The 22,836-nt window shown below is 42.0% G+C and overlaps 1 protein-coding gene across 4 annotated transcripts in view; it reads left to right on the top strand.

Moving 5' to 3' along the window:
• Positions 1-22,836, top strand: part of helz2a (helicase with zinc finger 2a) — a 163,866-nt gene that overhangs the window by 95,936 nt on the left and 45,094 nt on the right. For all 4 annotated transcript variants that reach the window (XM_068048217.1, XM_068048215.1, XM_068048216.1 and 1 more), the window contains exons 11-15: positions 3,072-3,209; positions 3,724-3,882; positions 7,255-7,399; positions 12,063-12,179; positions 22,586-22,778. In XM_068048217.1, the coding sequence (XP_067904318.1) occupies positions 3,072-3,209; positions 3,724-3,882; positions 7,255-7,399; positions 12,063-12,179; positions 22,586-22,778 (752 nt within the window). The remainder of the gene's footprint in view (positions 1-3,071; positions 3,210-3,723; positions 3,883-7,254; positions 7,400-12,062; positions 12,180-22,585; positions 22,779-22,836) is intronic.

The following is a 22,836-nucleotide window of genomic DNA, read 5'->3' as shown; positions in this document are numbered from 1 at the left end:
TTTGGTAATGCAGCATTGGGCAGCTGCTGGTGGGCCACCAGCACAGAACAAAACAAAACTTTACAAAAGGGTAGCTTATAAGGAGCTGCTGGAAATTTTTTCTCATGGTTCATGCTAAGGCATGCTGAGTTCACTAAATACAAAGTTCTTTCTTTTGACATTTCCTTCTTTTGTCAAGCTTTCCTATAAAGCTAAAGGCCCGGCCTCCCAGTTGGGTCCTACATCTGTCAGGTTGAGTGCTGCTTTGTCTGATTCAGCCTGGTATATCGGTTGCTAAGCAGATCCCAGGCCAAAGACAAAGGGAGTTCTGGCTTGGGAATTCCTTCCCCCAACCTGCCCCCTTCTGGTGTAAGGGGCTATATTTGGAGCGAATGAACAAAAAAGACCCTAGGGAAATTTGGATTGAAGACCAGAACCAGCCTATTTTCCAACCCCACGGCTGTGCACCTGAGTGCATTTACACACTGGGACTGCAGCAGCAGGGGTCTGATTTTAACTCTCATAAATCCATCAATTTGTTGCCACATATTTGTTGCCCATTTAAGTTGGCCAATGCTTTGAGATTGGACTCTAAAAATTTTCAAATTAATGTTTAGTGCATATATACCAAATTCCTTTGTTTGCCATTCTAATCGAATGGTAATCTGTTTAAAATAGCAGTCAAGGCAATTTCCTACCAATGTTAAATGTTCACACAATATTTGAAAAACCCAGTTTCAAGCCAGAAGTGTTCGAATTGGGATCTAATTTACTGTAATAAAGTTTATTCTGTGAATTTTGTGAGTTAACTAAATACAAAGTTCTTTCTTTTGACATTTCCTTATTTTGTTAACCTTTCCTATAAAGCTAAAGGCCTTTAGTTTTCTGGTATGTTTAACATTTTCCTGCCTATTGATTGATGTTTCTGATTAATTTGGTTGAGGCATATGTTGCATATTTTCCTGAACCATTATTGTCCAACATTTTATTTTTAAAAATATAAATGTTATTTATTGAAGAGATTGCATGGAATGCAAGAAAATGCAGGCCTCTTTTTTCTTGATATTAGTTCATCTCCTATGACATTGCACAGAGGTACCTGGAATTTCTGTGGGGATTCTCTGGCAGCAGGTCGACAAAACTCCTCCATAAATGATCTAAATGGCTAAAAAGAGCTATTTACACCATTTCGCTATGGTTTATGCTAATGATACAACAGGCGATTAGGAGAAACCCATGGAAATTCGCTCCCAGCGAGTTGACCAAGGGTTGTCTTTGTGGAGCAGGGATAATTGGATAATTCAGTCACCATTTTAAAGTCATATCATTCTGTCCATATTAACAGATAATACTTTGATTTTATAGGTAAATAGCAAATCTTACAGCAGCTAGCAGAGCAGAGAAGTAGAGTTAATTAGGACATAGGAGTTTCTATGGAGCACAGCCTGAAAATTTGGGCGTTGCAAAACTGAGGGGATACAGTGGCCAGAATTTTACTTTGGTGCAGAGGCCCTACCCACCAGCTTAAAAGTCGGGGATGAGCCCGCAGAGATTTTAAGTGGCCTAGGCCTCGAGCAGGACTTGTGCTCCAATCAGGGGGCCAGTAGCTCCTCAGTCCCAGCAGCACCACCAGGAGTGGTGGCCACTGCTGGGAGTGCACCCAGCTTCAGGAGGATCATGGATGCCAGCGCTGAATAAGGTAAGTGGAATTTTGGGCCTTGCTGGGGACAATCAGCTGGGCTCCGGCGAGAGGGGAATCAGGAAGGCGGTGGGAGGTGCACTAGCGGGGCAGCAGGAGCTGCTGGAGGGGCCCTCCGTGGGACACAAGGTGACCGATCAGGAGGGCCCCCCTCAGGCCTGCAAGGAGGCTGCCTGGTATTGCTGGGCGATCCTCCTGAAGTTGTTTGCACTCCCAGTGGCGATGGAAGAAGGCCTTTAAGTGACAAATAATTGGCCACTTAAGGACCTCAATTGGGTTGGGCGGGCCGGCCACTTGTCACCTCTCCCACTGCTCATAAAACTGTAACGTGGGTGGGAAGGCGCCAGGAATGGTGCTCTCTGCCTCCCACACAATTTTATCCCCACCCCCCACCCCCCTGCATCCAGCCTGCCCTTGCGGGGGGCGTAAAATTCTGGCTAGTGTCACAACTGGTGGGAGGTGTAATTACAGTGTGACAACAATACATGGGCAGTTTCCATTATAAATGTGGACATAAAAAAGTGATAGTGGAATGATTTAACACAAACCATTGGGGAAAATGCCACAACAGGGAATATGTTTTGCATCCAGTCGTAAGATATTTTAATATAATATAGATATCTCACATAGAAAATTCCAGTATTCAAAACTGCCCAGAATCCCCCTAATTGTTTTTCTAAACATAGTCACTAAATAGAGATCCAACGGAATCATTTTCCTACCCTGGAGGATGAATAATGTTGTTTACTTCGGCAACAATGCATGAGACATGAGTCTCAGATGATGACTTATGGAACATGCACTACATAAACAGAAAGAAAACACATGCTTTATTACCTAACAAGCATAAGCCATATTACAACATTTTAAAATCTGAACATTGGATCCACATTTACTTCAGCCAGCAAGAGAAAGTGTGTTTTATATCTCAATAAAATGTTATTCTAAGTTGTATTTACTGACTAGGATTGGTAGATCATGTGGTTGACTATGGGATTCAAACAATGCTGCAAGATTTCAGATGTTCTGGCAAGTTCATGAGCATGAGACATCTATCCCTATTACAATTGCACTTTGCCGTCTGGTACCTCAGATTCAATACATTCAAACAGATTCTCTTGTAGCCTTGACTCTACAGATGTTGTTTCTCTCAATCTCTGATTTCCCTACTCACTATACCTGACTGACTGACACGATTATTTCTTTGTTGAGGTCGGCAAGATTTTCAGAATGAGCCTCATGCCAATGTCTTGCCAGTCCTGTTCACATGGAAAAGGTTACAGACTACACTGAAAAATATTAATAATGCATGCTATTCTCTTTTGGTTGCATTTCTAGCCATGTATTAACCCGCCCCTTGTATTTTTACCTTTATTAATACTTCTTCCATCAGTGTTGATCAACCTACCATCAGCTGTATTGAACGAGAGAAAGTACAACATTCCTGAATTCCGTGCGCTCAACATGAGTCAAATACAAGCAGTTCAACAAGCACTTGAAAATTCTTTTGCAATTATTCAAGGTCCACCAGGTAAGAGAAGACAAAATAGATAAGTGGAAAATGTGGATACAAAAATAATTTGGACTAGAAACAAAAGGCAATTATCAGCTGTAAATGGATGGTACTGCTTAATCACCAAGATTACATAAAATGACATGGAAATTACAATGCAGAAACAAGTTGGTTGGCCTAACCATTCCTTTTCTGTGTTTACCTTTGACACAAACGGTAGTCCTAAACTCATGTGCCTGCACTGTTAGGTTGCACAGCTATTAATTATATAGACAAATTCCCCAGGATGTAATAACTGTACACTTAACATCTGTGAACTTGAGAACAAAAAAGTTAGGTGATGTAGCAGAGAGCCTTACTCAAGAAAGGACTGAGTATATAACTGCAGTATCAAGAACTAAATGGTCAGTGCTTAGTATTGAATAGACACTCTCGATCTTCATTCTGCTGTGTTAAGTTTTGAACAGTGTATAATGGATCAGTCCATTGTTTATTCATGATGTACATTCATTCTAGTAACCTTATTTTGTAGGAACAGGAAAAACTATGGTTGGTGTTCACATCGTATATTGGTTCCACAAAATGAATAATGATCATCACAATCACACCTATTCATATGAAATGGAGAGCCAAGCTAAAAGCTGTGTACTTTACTGTGGACCTTCCAACAAGTCTGTCAATGTTGTTGCTGGTAATGTTTCAGTTAAACCATAAAACTTGGATCACAAATTCTGTCAGTCATTAACTTGCATATACTTTCATCAATTCACTAAGACAGACTCACACATTCAAACATGACTTACTCGTGTACATTCTAAAACTATCACTGACTAAATCACATATTGGCTTGTGTACATAGATGCATACACATGTATACCCAGATATCCACACACATATGCACACATGTGCACAATATCTGTCACAGTTCTGCAGTTAGTAATTCAATTGTAGGATTCAGCCAATGAAAGAAAAGGTAATCAAAATCCTGAATGGAACATCTGTTTTGCTAGCCAGCAGTCTCCATTTATTACCAGTTGAAATGTAATTTTTATAATTGTTTCATTAATATTTGATGTATTTTTGTGCTTCTGAAGATGAGGGATGTCACTGATAACTTTTTAGGTATAGTTTAAAAGATCCCTTTCATCAGTCCCAAATGAATTTCAGAAAACCTCTGCTTAAAGTATTAGTGCAATGTTTTAATTTCCCACATCTTCTATGGTTATAGTCTGCCTCAGTAAGATTATCAAGTTAAAGAAAGAAGTTGTTTGCCTGTGACACCTTATCATAGAAACATAGAAACTAGGAGCAGGAGTAGGCGATTTGGCCCTTTGAGTCTGCACTGCCATTCAACACAATCATGGCTGATCGTCCAAACTCAGTACCCTGTTCCCGCTTTCTCCCCATATCCTTTGATTCCTTTAGCCCTAAAAACTATATCTAACTCTTTCTTGAATATATTTAATAATTTGGCCTCAACTGCTTTGTGTGGTAGAGAATTCCACAGGTTCACCAATCTCTGGGTGAAGAAATCCTTCCTCATATCAGTCCTGAATGGCTTACCCCTTATCCTTGGATTGTGACCCCTGGTGCTGGACTCCCCCTTCATAGGGAACATCCTTCCTGCATCTAGTCTGTCCAGTCCTGTTAGAATTTTGTAGGTTTCTATGAGATCCCCTCTCATTCTTCTAAACTCTAGCGAATACAAGTCTAATCGACCCAATCTCTCCTCATACGTCAGTCCTGCCATCCCAGGAATCAGTCTGGTGAAGTTTTGCTGCACTCCCTCTATAGCAAGAACATCCTTCCTCAGATAAGGAGACCAAAACCGCACATAGTACTCCAGATGTGGTCTCACCAAGGCCTTGTATAATTGCAGCAAGACATCCTTGCTCCTGTACTCGAATCCTCTCGCTATGAAGGCCAACATACCATTTGCCTTCATAACTGCCTGCTGCACCTGCATGCTTACTTTCAGTGACTGGTGCACAAGGACACCCAGGTCTTGCTGCACCGCCCCCTTTCCCAATCTATCACTATTCAGATCATAATTTGCCTTTCTGTTTTTGTCACCAAAGTGGATAACCTCACATTTATCCACATTATACTGCATCTGCCATGTATTTGCCCACTCACTCAACCTGATCAAATCACACTGGAGCTTCTCTGCATCCTCCTCACAGCTCACACTCCCACCCAGATTTGTGTCATCTGCAAACTTGGATATATTACATTTAATTCCTTCATCTATATCATTAATATATATTGTGACTAGCTGGGGTCCTAGCTCCGATCCCTGCGGTACCCCACTAGTCACTGCCTGCCACTTGGAAAAAGACCCATTTTTTTCCTACTCTTTGTTTCCTTTCTGCCAACCAATTCTCTATCCATGTCAGTACCTTACTCCCTTCCCATGTGCTTTAATTTTGCACGCTAATCTCTTATGTGGGACCTTATCGAAAGCCTTCTGAAAGTCCAAATACACCACATCCACTGGTTTCCCTTATCTCTTCTACTAGTTACATCCTCAAAAAATTCCAGTTGATTTGTCAAGCATGATTTCCCTTTCGTAAATCCGTGTTGACTTTGTCGGATCATGTCATTGTTTTCCAAGTGCTCTGCTATTACATCTTTTATAATGGACTCTAGCATTTTCCCCACTACTAATGTCAGGCTAACCGGTCTAGAATTCCCTGTTTTCTCTCTGCCTCCTTTTTTAAATAGTGGGGTTACATTAGCTACCCTCCAATCCATTGGAACTGTTCCAGAGTCTATAGAATTTTGAAAAATGACCAGCAATGCATCTACTATTTCATGGGCCACTTCCTTAAGTACTCTGGGATGTAGATTATCAGGCCCTGGGGATTTATTGGCCTCCAATCCCATCATATTTCCCTAACACCATTTCCCTACTATACTGATTTCATACAGTTCCTCCTTCTCACTAGACCCTATGTTCCCCAACATTTCTGGGTGGTAATTTGTGTCCTCCTTTGTGAAGACAGAACCAAAGTATGTATTTAATTGGTCTGCCATTTCTTTGTTCCCCATTATAATTTTCCCCGTTTCTGACTGTAAGGGACCCACCTTTGTCTTCACTAATCTTTTTCTTTTCACATATCTATAGAAGCTTTTACAGTCAGTTTTATTGTTCTCTGCAAGCTTACTCTCATACTCTATTTTCCCTTTCTTACTCAATCCCTTTGTCCTCCTTTGCTGAATTCTAAACTGCTCATAATCCTCAGGTTTGCTGTTTGTTCTAGCCATTTTATATTTCTCCTCATTGGATCTAATACTATCCCTAATTTCTTTTGTAGGCCACGGTTGAGCCACCCTTCCTGTTTTATTTTATTTTTGTTCGATTTTTGACCCAGTCCTCAAGTTGTCAAAAAGCACTTTAAACCCATGGATTACTTTAGAAGTATAATCAATATTGTTACGCAGGCAAATGCAAAAGTCAATTTGCCAAAAGCAAGATCCCATGAAGATAAAGTGAATAAGTACCCAGACCATCTGATTTTCCATCGTGTTGGTTGACAAAGATCTGTTGCCGAGGACTGCATCACTTCTTTGAATAGTGCCATTGAATCTTTTACATTCACCTAAGTAGGCAGGTGGAGCCTCGATTTGAAGGATAGCAACTCCAAAAATGCAGCACCCCCTCAATACTGCACTCAAGTGACAGCCTAGATTATATGCTAAACCTATAGTGTGGTGTGAACCCACAACCTTCTGACTCAGAGATAAAAGTACTACTGAGCCAAGCTGACAGTTTGTACTAATTAATTGTAAATTGTGAGCAATTTTGTGTTGTAATCATTGCTCAATAGGAACAGGACTGTGATTGGGTAAACTGATTTCACAATGGGCTCATATAGCCATCAAATAGAGGAGAAATTTATCCCATCAGTGTGAACAGCATCAAATAGAATGTATTTTTATGTTGTAGAATATTAACTTGGCTATATCATGATATCTAGGTGAATAGTGTCTTGAATTTGTTTAGAAAGATATATTTTACAGGGAGATGGAGATTTTAAATACTTATATCTGCTCTGTATAGACTACCTGCTGAAGCTGCGAAAGTATCTGAGACCACTTCGTGTTTACAGTGAGCAGATGGAGATGGTGGATTTTCCATATCCTGGGAGCAACCTGGTGATCTCTAAGAAGTCTGTCAGGGAAGGAAAACCAAAATCTAACCTAAGGTGGATATTTCTCTTGCAAATTTGATATCACTTAATTCAAAGTAACTTTCATCATATGGCAGTCTTCTTTACTACTAATAGTTACAGAAAATAAAACTATATATGGAGATGTGACCTGTACACCATGATGCAAAATTCCATGGACATCTTCAAATGTGGCGAGGTAGCACTTCGACCAGCCATGGATCCTTTCCCAAATCGCTGGCCATTTACATACTCGGATTGAGTTATCCACATATAGTGGTGCAACAGAGCACCCAGCTCAATGAAATAAAGTTGCCAAAGCAACACTTTGCCCACTCTTCTGAATCATAATTTGTGGCCATTCTTTTATGGAGTGGAACCCTGATCCACTAGGTTTCCACCCCAAATTGCAACCTCCCTGCCAGGATCCTAGAATCATAGAATGATACAACACAGAAGGAGGTCATTCAGCCCATCGTGCTTGTGTTGGATCTTTGAAAGAGCTATCCATTTAGTCCCACTCAATGTTCCCTTTAAAATGTAGTTGTTCTGCGTGGCCCGATTTTTCCAGTGCGCTGCCCCTTTAAATTTATTTTGCCCAGCTGCGCACACGTTATTTATCACAGAACAAGGCCTACGTGGTACCTTTTAGCTGCTGCAAGGCCACACACTGTTGCAGCTTAGCAGGAACATTGGTTCCATTCCCCTGCACTTTCCCTATAGCCCTGCAAGTTTTTCCCCTTCAAGTATTTATCAAATTCCCTTTTGAAAGCTTCTACCACCCTTTCAGGCAGTACATTCCAGATCATAATAACTCACTGTATAAAGAAATTTCTCCTCATCACGCCTCGGGTTCTTTTGCCAATTACCTCAAATCTGTGTTCTCTGGTTACTAGCCCTCTGCCACTGGAAACAGTTTCTTCCTATTAAATCCGATTGCAACTCTAGTAGAAACTACATGCTAATGAGTAAAAACAAATTTAGTCGGTGAAACATTATAAAAGTGAATTAATGGATTGAGTAACATATGTGAGCCATATAGTACCAAATGTCTTGACACCTTTTAGTCATATTCTCGTGATAACTAGCAACAGATTTCTCCGGTGACATCCAGGGCCAGTGATCTTGTGGGCCACATTGAAATAACACTTTGAGAGCTGTGGTGGCTGTCTCTGTGCTCTCTGTTGCTTGACAGAATATAAGACTCTAAATATATGAATAAAAGCAGATGCTGGAAATCTGAAATAAAAACAATAAATGCTGGAAATACTCAGCAGGTCTGGCAGCATCTGTGGAGAGAGAAGCAGAGTTAACGTTTCAGGTCAGTGACCCTTCTTCAGAACTGGCAAATATTAGAAATGTAAAAGGTTATAAGCAAGTAAAGCAGGGGTGGGGCAAGAGATAACAAAGGAGAAGGTGTAGATAGGACAAGGTCACAGAATAGCTGACCAGAAGGTCGTGGAGCAAAGGCAAACAATATGTTAATGGTGTGAAAGACAAAGCATTAGTACAGATAGGGTGTTAACGGACTGGAAATTGAACAGCCACAAGTACAAACATGGCAAAAAAAGTGGGTAAGGAAACTGAACAAACTAAGATGAAATAAAATAAAATAAACACAAAAAAATTTTAAAAAAGGAAAAAGAAAAAAATAACTAAAAATAAAAGTAAAATGGGGGGCCCTTCATGCTCTGAAATTATTGAACTCAATGTTTAGACCAGCAGGCTGTAGTGTACCTAATCGGTAAATGAGATGCTGTTCCTCGAGCTTGCGTTGATGTTCACTGGAACACTGCAGCAATCCCAGGACAGAGATGTGAGCATGAGAGCAGGGGGAGTGTTGAAATGGCAAGGAACCGGAAGCTCAGGGTCCTGCTTGCGGACTGAGCGGAGGCGTTCCGCAAAACGGTCACCCAGTCTGCGTTTGATCTCCCCAATGTAGAGGAGACCACATTGTGAGCAGCGAATACAGTAGGCTACATTGAAAGAAGTACAAGTAAATCGTTGCTTCACCTGAAATGAGTATTTGGGGCCTGGGATAGTGAGGAGAGAGGAGGTAAATGGGCAGGTATTACACCTCCTGCGATTGCAGGGGAAGGTGCCATGGGAAGGGGACGAGGTGGAGGAGTTCTGAAGAAGGGTCACTGACCCGAAACTTTAATTCTGCTTCTCTTTTCACAGATGCTGCCAGACCTGCTTAGTGGTTCCAGCATTTCTTGTTTTTATCCCCCATTTTACATTTATTTTTAGTTATTTTTTTCTTTTTCCTTTTTTTAATATATTTTTTGTGTTTATTTTATTTTATTTCATCTTAGTTTGTTCAGTTTGCTTAACCACTGTCTTTTTTTCATATTTGTACTTGCGGCTGTTCAATTTCAGTCCGTTAACACCCTATCTGTACAAATGCTTTGTCTTTCAACACACCATTAAAATATTGTTTGCCTTTGCTCCACGACCTTCTGGTCAGCTATTCTGTGACCTTGTCCTATCTACACCTCCTTTGTTATCTCTTGCCCCACCCCCGCTTTACTTCTTATAACCTTTTATATTTCTAATATTTGCCAGTTCTGAAGAAGGGTCACTGACCCTAAACGTTAACTCTGCTTCTCTCTCCACAGATGCTGCCAGACCTCTAGATATATGAATATGTATAGATAGTGGATTGAAATTGGTGCTGGGCATTAACTAATAAGTATTAATAGTGTTGAACACATTTTCCAGTTCAAGCTTAAAGGTGTTTAATAAATAGAAAATGCATTGCTTTACACCAGATTTGACATCTTTAAATTGTAAATGATACTACTTTATGCCACTCACCTTCGCTAGTTCTCTAGTAAAAATGTGTAAGTATACTTTAATGGGTGAAATTAAAATCTACTAATGTGTTGGTGGTTCCAAACACTACTGTGATACCATCTGCAAACCTGCCAGAAATAGCAGTGCACCACTATTCTGTTCAGATTTTCCCGGTAAATTGCACTCTTTTTAGGGGTATTTAACCAGTATATTTAAATTTATTTTTTCTGTCTACCTGGAGAAACTATGAAAAATAAGTAGAAAAGTCTATGGTCTGGATTTTCCTGCAATCATTGGGAAAATGGCAAGATGGGTCTTCTGGCTGCTCATGTGATCCCACTGGCACCTGATTGCGCATGTGATCCCATCAGCAACTGACTGCCCATGTGATCCCACCAGCATCTGGCTGTACTTTTCTTGGAGAGAACTTTATTCAGTACGCAAGGAGAAATTGAAGTGACAATTCTGCGAGTGATTGGTTCACCACAATTGGGAGGGAAGGAAATTAGCTGCACCAATTAAAAGGCTGCTGCAGCTGAACTGGTCAGAAGCACAGCAATGTAAATAAGAAGGGGAGTAAAGGGGCAAGGGGGAGAGAGAGAGAGTGAGAAAGAAAGAAAGAAAGAGCGATCTGCAGCTACAATTCAAGGCAAAAATAATGATGATAGAAGGAATCACAGAATCATTACAGTGCAGAAGGAGGCCATTCGGCCCATCGTGTCCATGCTGGCTCTTCGAAAGAGCAATCCCCTCAGTTCCATTCCCCTGCCTTCTCCCCATAACCCTGCACATTCATCCTTTTCATATAACTGTCTAATTCCCTTTTGAATGCTTCAATTGAACCTGCCTCCACCACGTTCTCAGGCAGCGCATTTCAGATCTTAACAACTTGCTGTGTGAAAAAGTTTTTCCTCGTGTCACTTTTGCTTCTCTTACCAAATACTTTAAATCTTTGCCCTCCCATTCTCGATCCTTCCACGAGTGAAAAAAGTTTCTCTCTATTCATGATTTTGAATACCTCTATCAAATCACCTCTCAGCCTTCTCTTCTCCAAGGAAAACAGTCCTAACCTCTCCAATCTACCTTCATAACTGAGATTCCTCATCCCTGGAACCATTCTCCTGAATCTTTTCTGTACTCTCTCCAATGCCCTCACATCTTTCCTAAAGTGCGGCGCCCAGAACTGGACGCAATACTCCAGCTGAGGCAGAACTAGTGTTTAGTGTGAACAGTACCATCTCCATGCCCCATGACACTCAAATAGTCCTGAAGAGGTATTGCTGGCAGAGGACAAGAAAATAAAGGGTTTTTGATACCTTGGGAATTTACCCCAGAAAAAAGATGTGCACTTTGAAAGAGTTGGCACAGGCAGTCAGTATCAACTCCACTACTGATGAACAGTTAATCAGTACTGGAAATATTTTAATGATCTCACCAGGATAGTCAAGTTGTCTAAGGCACAAGTGAATTTGCAGATGCTAAAATGCTGCTGGAAACGTGACTCACCTTCACATCATCCAGGACCACATAATGAAAAGAAGACATTAATAAAGTCCCAAATCTCCTCCATTGTTAAAGCTGCTTCCAAATATTTGAACAACCCAATTCAAGTATCCCAGATTCATCAAGACTTGAATATAGATTAAAGTTAACTCTAGTATTGCCAAATTACTCCTTCCTGATTTACCATATCTTCTGTCCTGCTCTTTCCATCTTTCATGGTCTCCTGAACTCATTCTTGCACCTAGGTCTTTCAATTAAAAGAACTATTTTGTTGGCTTAAGCTCTGGTTGCAGGAACAAAACAGAAGAAAACTTTGTGAATCAAATAAATTTCATGCACAGGAATAGCCTTTGGTTGAAGTTAAAAGTGATAATTGATTGTAGTCCATTTTTTGTTGCAGGCCAATAACGCTACATTACAAAATCCGAGGACCATCAAATCCTTTTGCAGAAGCAATAAAAGCATTTGATGCGCAGATTCAAAGTGGGACAATAGTGACGGAAGATGAAATTGAGCAGTAAGTCAGAAAAAGTGATATATCATCTGTGTAATTTTTTTTCTTTTTTAATTTATAACATAATTTCTACAGGTAGCTGTTACTGGCTTTAAACAGTAATACTCTAAAGACACTATGATGTAGGATTTCAATGTTCTAAATTAAGGAATGGAACCTCCAGGAAATAATCCCTGGATGCCTTTTGGTGTCAGTGCTGGACAAGACAGGGAGAGAAATATTAGCATTATCAATGCATGGCTGGAAGAATGGTGCAGAAGGGAGAGCTTTAGATCCCTGGAATACTGGAATCACTTTGGGGGCCGGGGAGGGCTGTACAGATGGGTTGGCCTTCACATATACTGAAGAGGAATCTATGTCCTTGAAGACAGGGTAATTGGGGTAGTGGGGAAAAATTTGTGAGGGAATTTTCTCAGGCAAGGGGAGGTGGAGTTTCATGGTTGAGGGGAGCTAAATCCCCTGAAATTGACATCGGATCGGGATCTTGCTCTTTTCTGGGTTTCTGTGGGGCAGGCTTGAAGGTGAGCAGAGAACTCCTTTGGATCTGTCAGATGAGTTATTAATGTAATTAAAAAGCCAATTAAGACATGTTTTAATCCTCAATTCCACATTTTCCAATCAGGGGACCTGCTTCCTGACCTGTTAGTAACTCGCCAGGGTCACTGACGTGAGTGCACAGCGGGAAGATCTTCTTCAGTGAAACTGACAGGATGGGAAGGCTTTGATCAGCTACACTGAAGAGGTCTAGCCATGGCCATTGAGAGATTGCTGTTCAAAGCATTTCTTCTTTCAGAGAGTGCTATCACTGCTTCACAGGTGATTGCCAACCTCTTGGAAGGCACTTCACCTTGGAAGGCACTTCATGCACATTCAGCTGCACTTCCCTGCGGCAAGCCTTCACCATGGCATGGGAGCAGATTATACAGCTCCACTTTCCACCTCTGTTGAGAGACAGAGGAAAAGCCACACCACCGCCAGCAGCATTAGCAGCAGCTACCTTCTTCTCAGTGACAAATGCCTTCACAGGGCAGAGGGGATGGACATTGAGATCCAGCCAGAAGGAGGCGAGACCCCCAACATCAGTCTACAGTTATGCCACTCACCTTTCCTGCCCTCCTGAGGTCCTGGATCCTCTTGGTGCACCATATCCATGTTGGAGGGAGCACATTTTTGCTGCTGACGTCCTCTGCCTTGGTTGGGGAGGTTACCTTCTTCCTCCCTTCTTTGGGAGAGCTCATCTCATTGCAGGTCCTCAGATCCCATAGCAGGACCTCCAGTTAAGAGTGAAGAACCCGGCGAGCAGCCTTCCCAGGTATCCTCTCCATTCCTGTGGTTGCTGCAACCTCAAAAATCTAAGTGCTAGTGAGCCCTTGTAACACATATTGTGGTCCCTTTAATTAGAAATCCTTCCTTTGGCAGAATAACTGCACCATCCCATCTGCTCCCCCCTAATTGGGTTGGGCTACCCAGAGGCTGAAAGCTAATGCCGTGGCTGAGTTAAAGAGCCTTGGCTAAGCCCCACCCATTCTTAAATTGGGTTCCCAATCCGAAAATGTTCCTGCTGGTCTGATGGACTATGTCCAGAAGATTTCACCCGTAAACTAGTTTGAGGAGTTAGAGAGGAAAATCCACTGTAACTCTTCAAGGTGTTAGAAAGTGTGAGATAAAAGGAAATATCAGGACATGTGAGCAGAGTGGCGATAGTTACTCAAATAAGAGTTCTATACACAACTGCATGTAGCACAAGAAATAAAGCAAGTGAGATAGAAGCATAAATTCATCTTAAGGATTACCAGAGGCCTGGCTACAGATTGGGCATGATTGGCAACTAAATATTGCAGACTATAAGATCCTTAGAAAAGACAGGGAAATTATGAATGGAGCAGGACAAGATCAATAAAAATGCAATTACACCAGTCGAAAGAAAGGATTTCAGTAATGGTGATCGGGCATAGAAAAAGAATGTCTCGAAGTAAGGAGCAATCAGGATGCATGACGCTGGTAGCAGTTGTCAACAGACCTCCTGCTAGATGAAGTTGGGGGGGGGGAACGGTTAGGAAGTGGGGGAGGGATGTATAAATACAGAAAACAGGGAAGCATGTAGCAAAAACTGTGGTTACCATGGGAGATTTAATTTTTCCCATTGACTGGGAGAAGCAGAACAGTTCAAGTAGTAAAAGAAATTAATTTTGAGAAGACATTTCGGACAGTTTTCTAGAACAGTTTGTTTTCTAGCAGATAAAGGAACATATCATGCTGGATTTAGTGATGGGTAACATTCGAGACTTAGGTAGCAATCTGACAGTAAGAGAACTAGACAGGCTAACTAGCTAGGCAAAGCAATGGCAGGTGAAGTTCAATGAGGGGAAGTGTGAGGTAATTAACTTTGACAAATTGGAATATTTTATTAATGAGGAGAGATTAGAAGCAGTGGAGGAACAAAGGGACTTGAGTACACACATCACCAAAAGCTAGTACACAAATACAAAAAGTTTTCAAAAAGGCTAATGGAATGTTGGTCTTTATCGCAAGGAGGTTGAAGGTCAAGAAGTGATGCTTCAGTTGTACAGAGCCCTGGTCAGACTTTGTCTGGTGTACTGTGTTAAGTGCTGAGTACTGCCCCTCAGAAGAGATACATTTTCCTTGGAGGTGGAAGACAGCGCAAATTCACCAGAATGATACCAGGGCTTAAAGGACAGGTTGCATTAATTTGGTTTGTTTCCCTTGAGCTTAGAAGGATGAGGGGTGATCTGATCAGGTTGTTGAAAATAATAAAGGGATTCAATAGGGTAGATACAGATAAGTTACTTCCTTTGGTGGAAAAATCCAGAACAGGGCTCCTTGGATGACAAGGAAAATAGAGATTATGATTAAACAAAAAAGGTGTTGCTTGTCAGCTGAATTCTTCAAGTGAGAACCAGACCAAACACATTAAGTTTAATGGGGAGGTTAAGAGGAAAATAAGACTGGGCAAAGAGAGAATATGAGAATAGAATGGCAGTCAACATAAAAGGGAACCCTAAAATCTTCTACTGGCATGCAAATAGTAAGAGGTGGAATGGAGCCAATAAGGGACAAAAAGGGTGATATATGCTTAGATGCTAGGCGAGAATACTTAATGAGTACTTTGTATCAATGGTTTACTAAGGAACAGGAATCTGACAAAATAACAGTAGAAGCAGAGAGAATAGAGGCAATGGATAGGGTAAAAATTGAGAGGGAGGAGGTACTAAAAATGGCTGGCTGTTAGGGTAGATAAGTCATAGAGTCATCGACTCATAGAGAGATACAGCACTGAAACAGGCCCTGCGGCCCACCAAGTCTGTGCTGACCAACAACCACACATTTATACTAATGCTACAATAATCCCATATTCCCTACCACATCCCCACCTTTCCTCACCTGGTCCTGATGGCTTGCATCCCAGGTTGCTAAAGGAAGTGGGGTGGAAATAGTGGAAGGGCTTACCATAATCTTCCAATCTTCCCTAGATGTGGAGGAGGTGCCAGAGGATGGAGAGTGGCAAATGTGACGCCCTTTTTCAAGAAAGGCTATAAGGACAGTCCTAGCAACTACAGGTCAGTTAGTTTAAGTGGTGGGTAAGGTTTTAGAAAGAATAATCAGGGAAAAAGTCCCTGTAGAGGTTTGAGTTATTTAAAGATATCCAGCATGGATTTGTAAAAGGCAGATCAGACTTGACTAATTGAATTGAATGTTTTGATAAAGTAACAAAGAAGGCTGATGAAGAGAATGCGGTGGATGTTGTCCATATGGATTTTAAGAAAGCATTTGAAAACGTACCGCATAAAAGACTGGTTAACAAAATTGAGGCTCATGGAATAAGAGGGTCAGTGTCCAGTTGGATAAAAAAATTGGATCAAAGACAGAAACAGTGAGGCGTGGTAAATGATTGTTTTTCAGACTGGAGGATGGTAGACAACAGTTTTCCCCAAGTGTCAGTGCTGGGACCACTGCTTTTTTGCTATATATAAATGACATGGATTTTGGAATACAAAATAGAATTTCAAAATTTCTCAATGATATCAAACTTGGAGGAGTTGCAAACAGTGAGGATGATACAAACTGCCTGCAACAGAACAAAGATAGGCTAGTAGAATGGGCAGACAGGTGGCAGATGGAATTTAATACAGACAAGTGTGAGGTAGTGTATTTTGGCAGAAGGGATAGGGGGAGGCAATATATACTTAATGGCAGTTCTAAAGAGTGTGCAGGAAAAGAGGGACCAGGGGTGCATGTGCATCGATCTTTGAAGGTGGCAGGTCATATTGAGAGAGTGGTTAGCAAAGCATATGGTATCTTGGGCTTCATAAATAGAGTCATTGAGTACAAAAGCAGGGAAGTTATGTGAACCTTTATAAAGCTATGGTTAGGCCCCAGCTGGAGTATTGCATCCAGTTCTGGTCACCACACTTTAGGAAGGATGTGAAGGTCCTTGAAATGGTACAGAGGAGATTTTACAGAATGGTTCCAGGGATGGGGGATTTCATTACAAGATTAGGTTGGAAAAGCTGGGGTTGTTTTCCCTCGAGCAAAGGAGATGGAGGGGAGAATTAATAGATGTTTACAAGATTATAACAGGCTTACATAAGTTAGACAAGGAAAAACTGTTCCCATTAACTAGTGGTACAAGGACTAGGGGACACAGATTGAAGGTTTTGGGCAAGAGATGCAGGGGGAATGTGAGGATTGTGTTTTTACGCAGTGATTACTAATGACCTGGAACTTGCCACCCACGAGGGTGTTGGAAGTGGAGACAATCAATGATTTCAAAAGGAAATTGGATGGCCACTTGAAGGAAATAAACTTGAAGGGCTACTGGGATTAAGTGGGGAAGTGGGATTGACTGGATTGCTCCACAGACGAATGTCCTACTTCTATGCCGTAAATGACTCTATGAATCTATAACAAGTGGGCACAATCTTAAAATTAGAGCTAAACTACTCATGACTAAAATCAGGAAGCAGCTTTTCACACATAGGGTTGTGGAACTCTGTCCCCAAAGGCTTTTGGATGCTGAGTTAATTGAAATTTTCAAGCTTGAGATCAATAAATGTTTGTTAGGTTAGAGTAGAGGCCTGCTACCCGACCTGAACCCAACGGGACCCGACGACATGTGTCGGGGTTGGGTCGGGCCGGGCCCATCTTCCAGGGCCGGCTTTCGGGCTCGGGTCGGGCCGAGTCCAGATCGGGTCGGGTCGGGTCGGGCTGGATACATATGGTAAGTGTTAAAAATAAAAAAACTTACCTGAGCTGGGAGTCCGGGACGAAACTGAGTCTGCACAGTGAGCGCGTGATGTCACTATGATGTCTCGCGCATGCGCTGCAGCTTCTTGCAGGTTTGATGAAGGTAAGTAAACGGATGGTCGGGTCGGACTCGGGTCGGGCCGAGTAGTGGCAGGTTCGGGTCGGGTCGGGCTTGGTGCAAAATCAGGGGGACTCGGGCTGGGTTGGGCTCGGGCCCGCTGTGGTTCAGTCGGGTTCTTTTTCCCGATCTAAAGCAGGCCTCTAGGTTAGAGTGTCAAGGAAAATGGAGAAAATGGGGTTAAATAGATTTTAGCTACAGATCATTTTGATCTAAGTAAATGGCAGAACAGGCTTGTGTGACCTATTTCTGCCATTTCTGTCAGGGAAGTTCTTCTGCCCGTAACAGAGATTCCCTTTCATTCCAGTGATTTCTAGCCCCAAGTTCATTTGCATGTTGGAGACAGGATCCCTGGCAAGTGCTGGGCAATACACCAGACTGGCCATAGAATCTTACTCTGGCAGGTCTGTTGCTGAGGCCTGTGCATTGCGCTGCTTTAACAGCAATTGAATAGGCTACATGATAATTAAATCCTCAGGGCCCTCTCTGCCATCTGCCAAATTCTGGATGCAAGAGCACAACAGGCAATCCCTGCGTCTAGCAGGGATTCAATCAGGGAAAATAGAGGGATGCAAAGTGCAGGTGAAGTATTTTCCTGAGAACATTTCTGGCCTACCTGCCCAGATCCACTTGCAAATTGGCAGGACAGGACTGGAAGGCCTAGGTTTACTTTCAGTAAAGAATGGTGTAAAGTTATTGTATTTAAATTTGTTATATGAATTGCTTTTTGATGCAATATTTTTCATTATTTTAAAAGTATTTTCCTGTTATATGTTCATGATGTGTGCCAGGAATGTTAGTCAAGGTGATACCAGTGATGGTTCAGCATCACTCCACATCCCACCTTTGTTCAGTTTGCAGCAGTTTGTGGACCTGGCAGTCTTTCAGATCTAAAGAAGTAAAAAAACAGAAAGTTTTAAACTAAGTTTCAAATATATTTATGATAAAACTACTGTTATTAAAACATGGAAGTTGATTAAAAGTTGTAATTGACTCACATTTGACTTAGGGAGCTGCAAGTCACTTGTCCTGCTTCAGTCAATAGGATAAGATTTGGAAAGTTCCAAGACCCAGGGTGACATGTGGGCTTTGAGTTGGATGCTGCTGTTTCTTCTTTACCTCTTCAGTAAAGCTCAGGTTTAATTTATCTTCTCTGTTTGCTGAAGATTGCTGCATTTTAGGCTTTTAAAAAGTGCATGTCATTTTGTTCATTGCCAGCTAAATAGGCATGTGATGAGAGTTGATGTAACATATGACAAAGCTCAGTAGTGTCCTTACCTAAGCCTTTGGGCGGCACAGTGGCGCAGTGGTTAGCACCGCAGCCTCACAGCTCCAGGGACCTGGGTTCAATTCTGGGTACTGCCTGTGCGGAATTTGCAAGTTCTCCCTGTGACTGCGTGGGTTTTCACCGGGTGCTCCGGTTTCCTCCCACATCCAAAGACTTGCAGGTGATAGGTAAATTGGCCGTTGTAAATTGCCCCTTGTATAGGGAATATGGGATTACTGTAGGGTTAGTATAAATGGGTGGTTGTTGGTCGGCACAGACTCGGTGGGCCGAAGGGCCTGTTTCAGTGCTGTATCTCTAAATGCAGTACTTTAGATGGGTCAGTTTTTGTCCAGTGTGTGCAGGAGGGTTTTCTGACACAGTATGTAGACCGGCCAACCAGGGGCGATGCCACATTGGATTTGGTACTGGGTAATGAACCCGGCCAGGTGTTAGATTTAGATGTAGGTGAGCACTTTGGTGATAGTGATCACAATTCGGTTAGGTTTACCTTAGCGATGGGCAGGGACAGGTATATACCGCAGGGCAAGAATTATAGCTGGGGGAAAGGAAATTATGATGCGATTAGGCAAGATTTAGGATGCGTAGGATGGGGAAGGAAACTGCAGGGAATGGGCACAATCGAAATGTGGAGCTTATTCAAGGAGCAGCTACTGCGTGTCCTTGATAAGTATGTACCTGTCAGGCAGGGAGGAAGTTGTCGAGCGAGGGAGCCGTGGTTTACTAAAGAAGTTGAAGCGCTTGTCAAGAGGAAGAAGAAGGCTTATGTTAGGATGAGACGTGAAGGCTCAGTTAGGGCGCTTGACAGTTACAAGCTAGCCAGGAAGGATCTAAAGGGAGAGCTAAGAAGAGCAAGGGGAGGACACGAGAAGTCATTGGCGGATATGATCAGGGAAAACCCTAAGGCTTTCTATTGGTATATCAGGAATAAAAGAATGACTAGAGTTAGATTAGGGCCAATCAAGGATAGTAGTGGGAAGTTGTGTGTGGAATCAGAGGAGATAGGGGAAGCGTTAAATGAATATTTTTCGTCAGTATTTACAGTAGAGAAAGAAAATATTGTCGAGGAGAATACTGAGATTCAGACTGCTAGGCTAGATGGGATTGAGGTTCACAAGGAGGAGGTGTTAGCAATTTTGGAAAGTGTGAAAATAGATAAGTCCCCTGGGCCAGATAGGATTTATCCTAGGATTCTCTGGGAAGCCAGGGAGGAGATTGCAGAGCCTTTGTCCTTGATCTTTATGTCGTCATTGTCGACAGGAATAGTGCCGGAAGACTGGAGGATAGCAAATGTTGTCCCCTTGTTCAAGAAGGGGAGTAGAGACAGCCCTGGTAATTATAGACCTGTGAGCCTTACTTCGGTTGTGGGTAAAATGTTGGAAAAGATTATAAGAGATAGGATTTATAATCATCTTGAAAAGAATAAGTTCATTAGCGATAGTCAGCACGGTTTTGTGAAGGGTAGGTCGTGCCTCACAAACCTTATTGAGTTTTTTGAGAAGGTGACCAAATAGGTGGATGAGGGTAAAGCTGTGGATGTGGTGTATATGGATTTCAGTAAGGCGTTTGATAAGGTTCCCCAAGGTAGGCTATTGCAGAAAATACAGAAGTATGGGATTGAAGGTGATTTAGTGCTTTGGATCAGAAATTGGCTAGCTGAAAGAAGACAGAGGGTGATGGTTGATGGCAAATGTTCATCCTGGAGTTTAGTTCCTAGTGGTGTACCGCAAGGATCTGTTTTGGGGCCACTGCTGTTTGACATTTTTATAAATGACCTGGATGAGGGTGTAGACGGGTGGGTTAGTAAATTTGCGGATGACACGAAGGTCGGTGGAGTTGTGGATAGTGTCGAAGGATGTTGTAGGGTACAGAGGGACATAGATAGGCTGCAGAGCTGGGCTGAGAGATGGCAAATGGAGTTTAATGCGGAAAAGTGTGAGGTGATTCACTTTGGAAGGAGTAACAGGAATGCAGAGTACTGGGCTAATGGGAAGATTCTTGGTAGTGTAGATGAGCAGAGAGATCTTGGTGTCCAGGTACATAAATCCCTGAAAGTTGCCACCCAGGTTAATAGGGCTGTTAAGAAGGCATATGGTGTGTTAGCTTTTATTAGTAGGGGGATTCAGTTTCGGAGCCATGAGGTCATGCTGCAGCTGTAGAAAACTCTGGTGAGGCTGCACCTGGAGTATTGCGTGCAGTTCTGGTCACCGCATTATAGGAAGGATGTGGAAGCTTTGGAAAGGGTGCAGAGGAGATTTACTAGGATGTTGCCTGGTATGGAGGGAAGGTTATACGAGGAAAGGCTGAGGGACTTGAGGTTGTTTTCGTTGGAGAGAAGGAGGAGGAAAGGTGACTTAATAGAGACATATAAGATAATCAGAGTGTTAGATAGGGTGGATAGTGAGAGTCTTTTTCCTCGGATGGTGATGGCAAACACGAGGGGACATAGCTTTAAGTTGAGGGGTGATAGATATAGGACAGATGTTAGAGGTAGTTTCTTTACTCAGAGTAGTAGGGGCGTGGAACGCCCTGCCTGCAACAGTAGTAGACTCGCCAACTTTAAGGGCATTTAAGTGGTCATTGGATAGACATATGGATGAAAATGGAATAGTGTAGGTCAGATGGTTTCACAGGTTGGCGCAACATCGAGGGCCGAAGGGCCTGTACTGCGCTGTAATGTTCTAAAAAAAAATGAAATAAAATAAAAAATAAATAAGCCCTTCTTTTCACCCCTGTTAGATTAGATTAGATTAGAGATACAGCACTGAAACAGGCCCTTCGGCCCACCGAGTCTGTGCCAAACATCAACCACCCATTTATACTAATCCTACACTAATCCCATATTCCTACCAAACATCCCCACCTGTCCCTATATTTCCCTACCACCTACCTATACTAGTGACAATTTATAATGGCCAATTTACCTATCAACCTGCAAGTCTTTTGGCTTGTGGGAGGAAACCGGAGCACCCGGAGAAAACTCCACACAGGCAGTACCCGGAATCAAACCCGGGTCCCTGGAGCTGTGAGGCTGCGGTGCTAACCACTGCGCCACTGTGCCGCCCCAATGTTGTGCACCAAGGATATGCAGTTTGTTCTGTGCTTCACTGAGTATTTCACAATGCATGTACCTGAACGCTGAGAAAGAACAGAATCTCACTGTTGCAAGATTGTAAATATGATGGATGTGATTTTGTATTCATCACAATGCGGATTTCTTCATCATCATTTACCAGCAAGGAGAATTTTCCCAGCAGCACTAAAATGTTGTTTTGTAAATTGTATCTGCTGGCACTGGAAATTTGGACTGTGATGCATTAAAGATGGTACAAATACCACCAAAAGTTTCAGGTTATTGCAAAAGAAATTCTGAGACTTTTTGGTTGGTGTTTTATCTTTTTAATTAAGGATTTGAGTCAATTGGTAAACACTTTTGCAGGGAGTTTCTCAACAGCAGGCAGTAATGTTTGTTGTTTGAATATAATGGCAGAAATCTTTGTTCTTTGGCTGTCCAGTTCATTGTTAAAATACTAAACTACTGGAGGAAGTATTTATGTTGTTGCTACCTAAGACATTGGAGACAACACATAGAAGTGAATTTCCATAGGGTTCTCCCACTCATCTGCTGTTTTTCTGGAGTTTCTGTGGTCTTCCACTGAAGTTACAGCCAATGATCAGGAGAACACTACAATACTAATCTGTAAAGTTACATTTTGGTTGACAGTTGACATCATTTTCTAGATACAAGAAATTGCTCAACGATGCACGTAACTATGAACTTAAACGTCATGACGTCATCCTTTGCACATGTGCCACTTCTTCCAGCACCATTCTAAAGAAATTGAGTGTGCGTCAAGTATTGGTGGATGAGAGTGCCATGTGCACTGAACCAGAATTGTTAATCCCTATTGTCGCACATAAACATGCAAATCAGGTAAGTTGCAATGATTTTGCTCTAAATTATTGTTAAAAATAGATTTCAAACCATCGAT

Source organism: Heterodontus francisci, chromosome 16 (genome assembly GCF_036365525.1).
Source record: "Heterodontus francisci isolate sHetFra1 chromosome 16, sHetFra1.hap1, whole genome shotgun sequence".
Taxonomy (NCBI): Eukaryota; Metazoa; Chordata; class Chondrichthyes; order Heterodontiformes; family Heterodontidae; genus Heterodontus; species Heterodontus francisci.
This window is presented reverse-complemented; position numbering and strand designations above follow the sequence as displayed.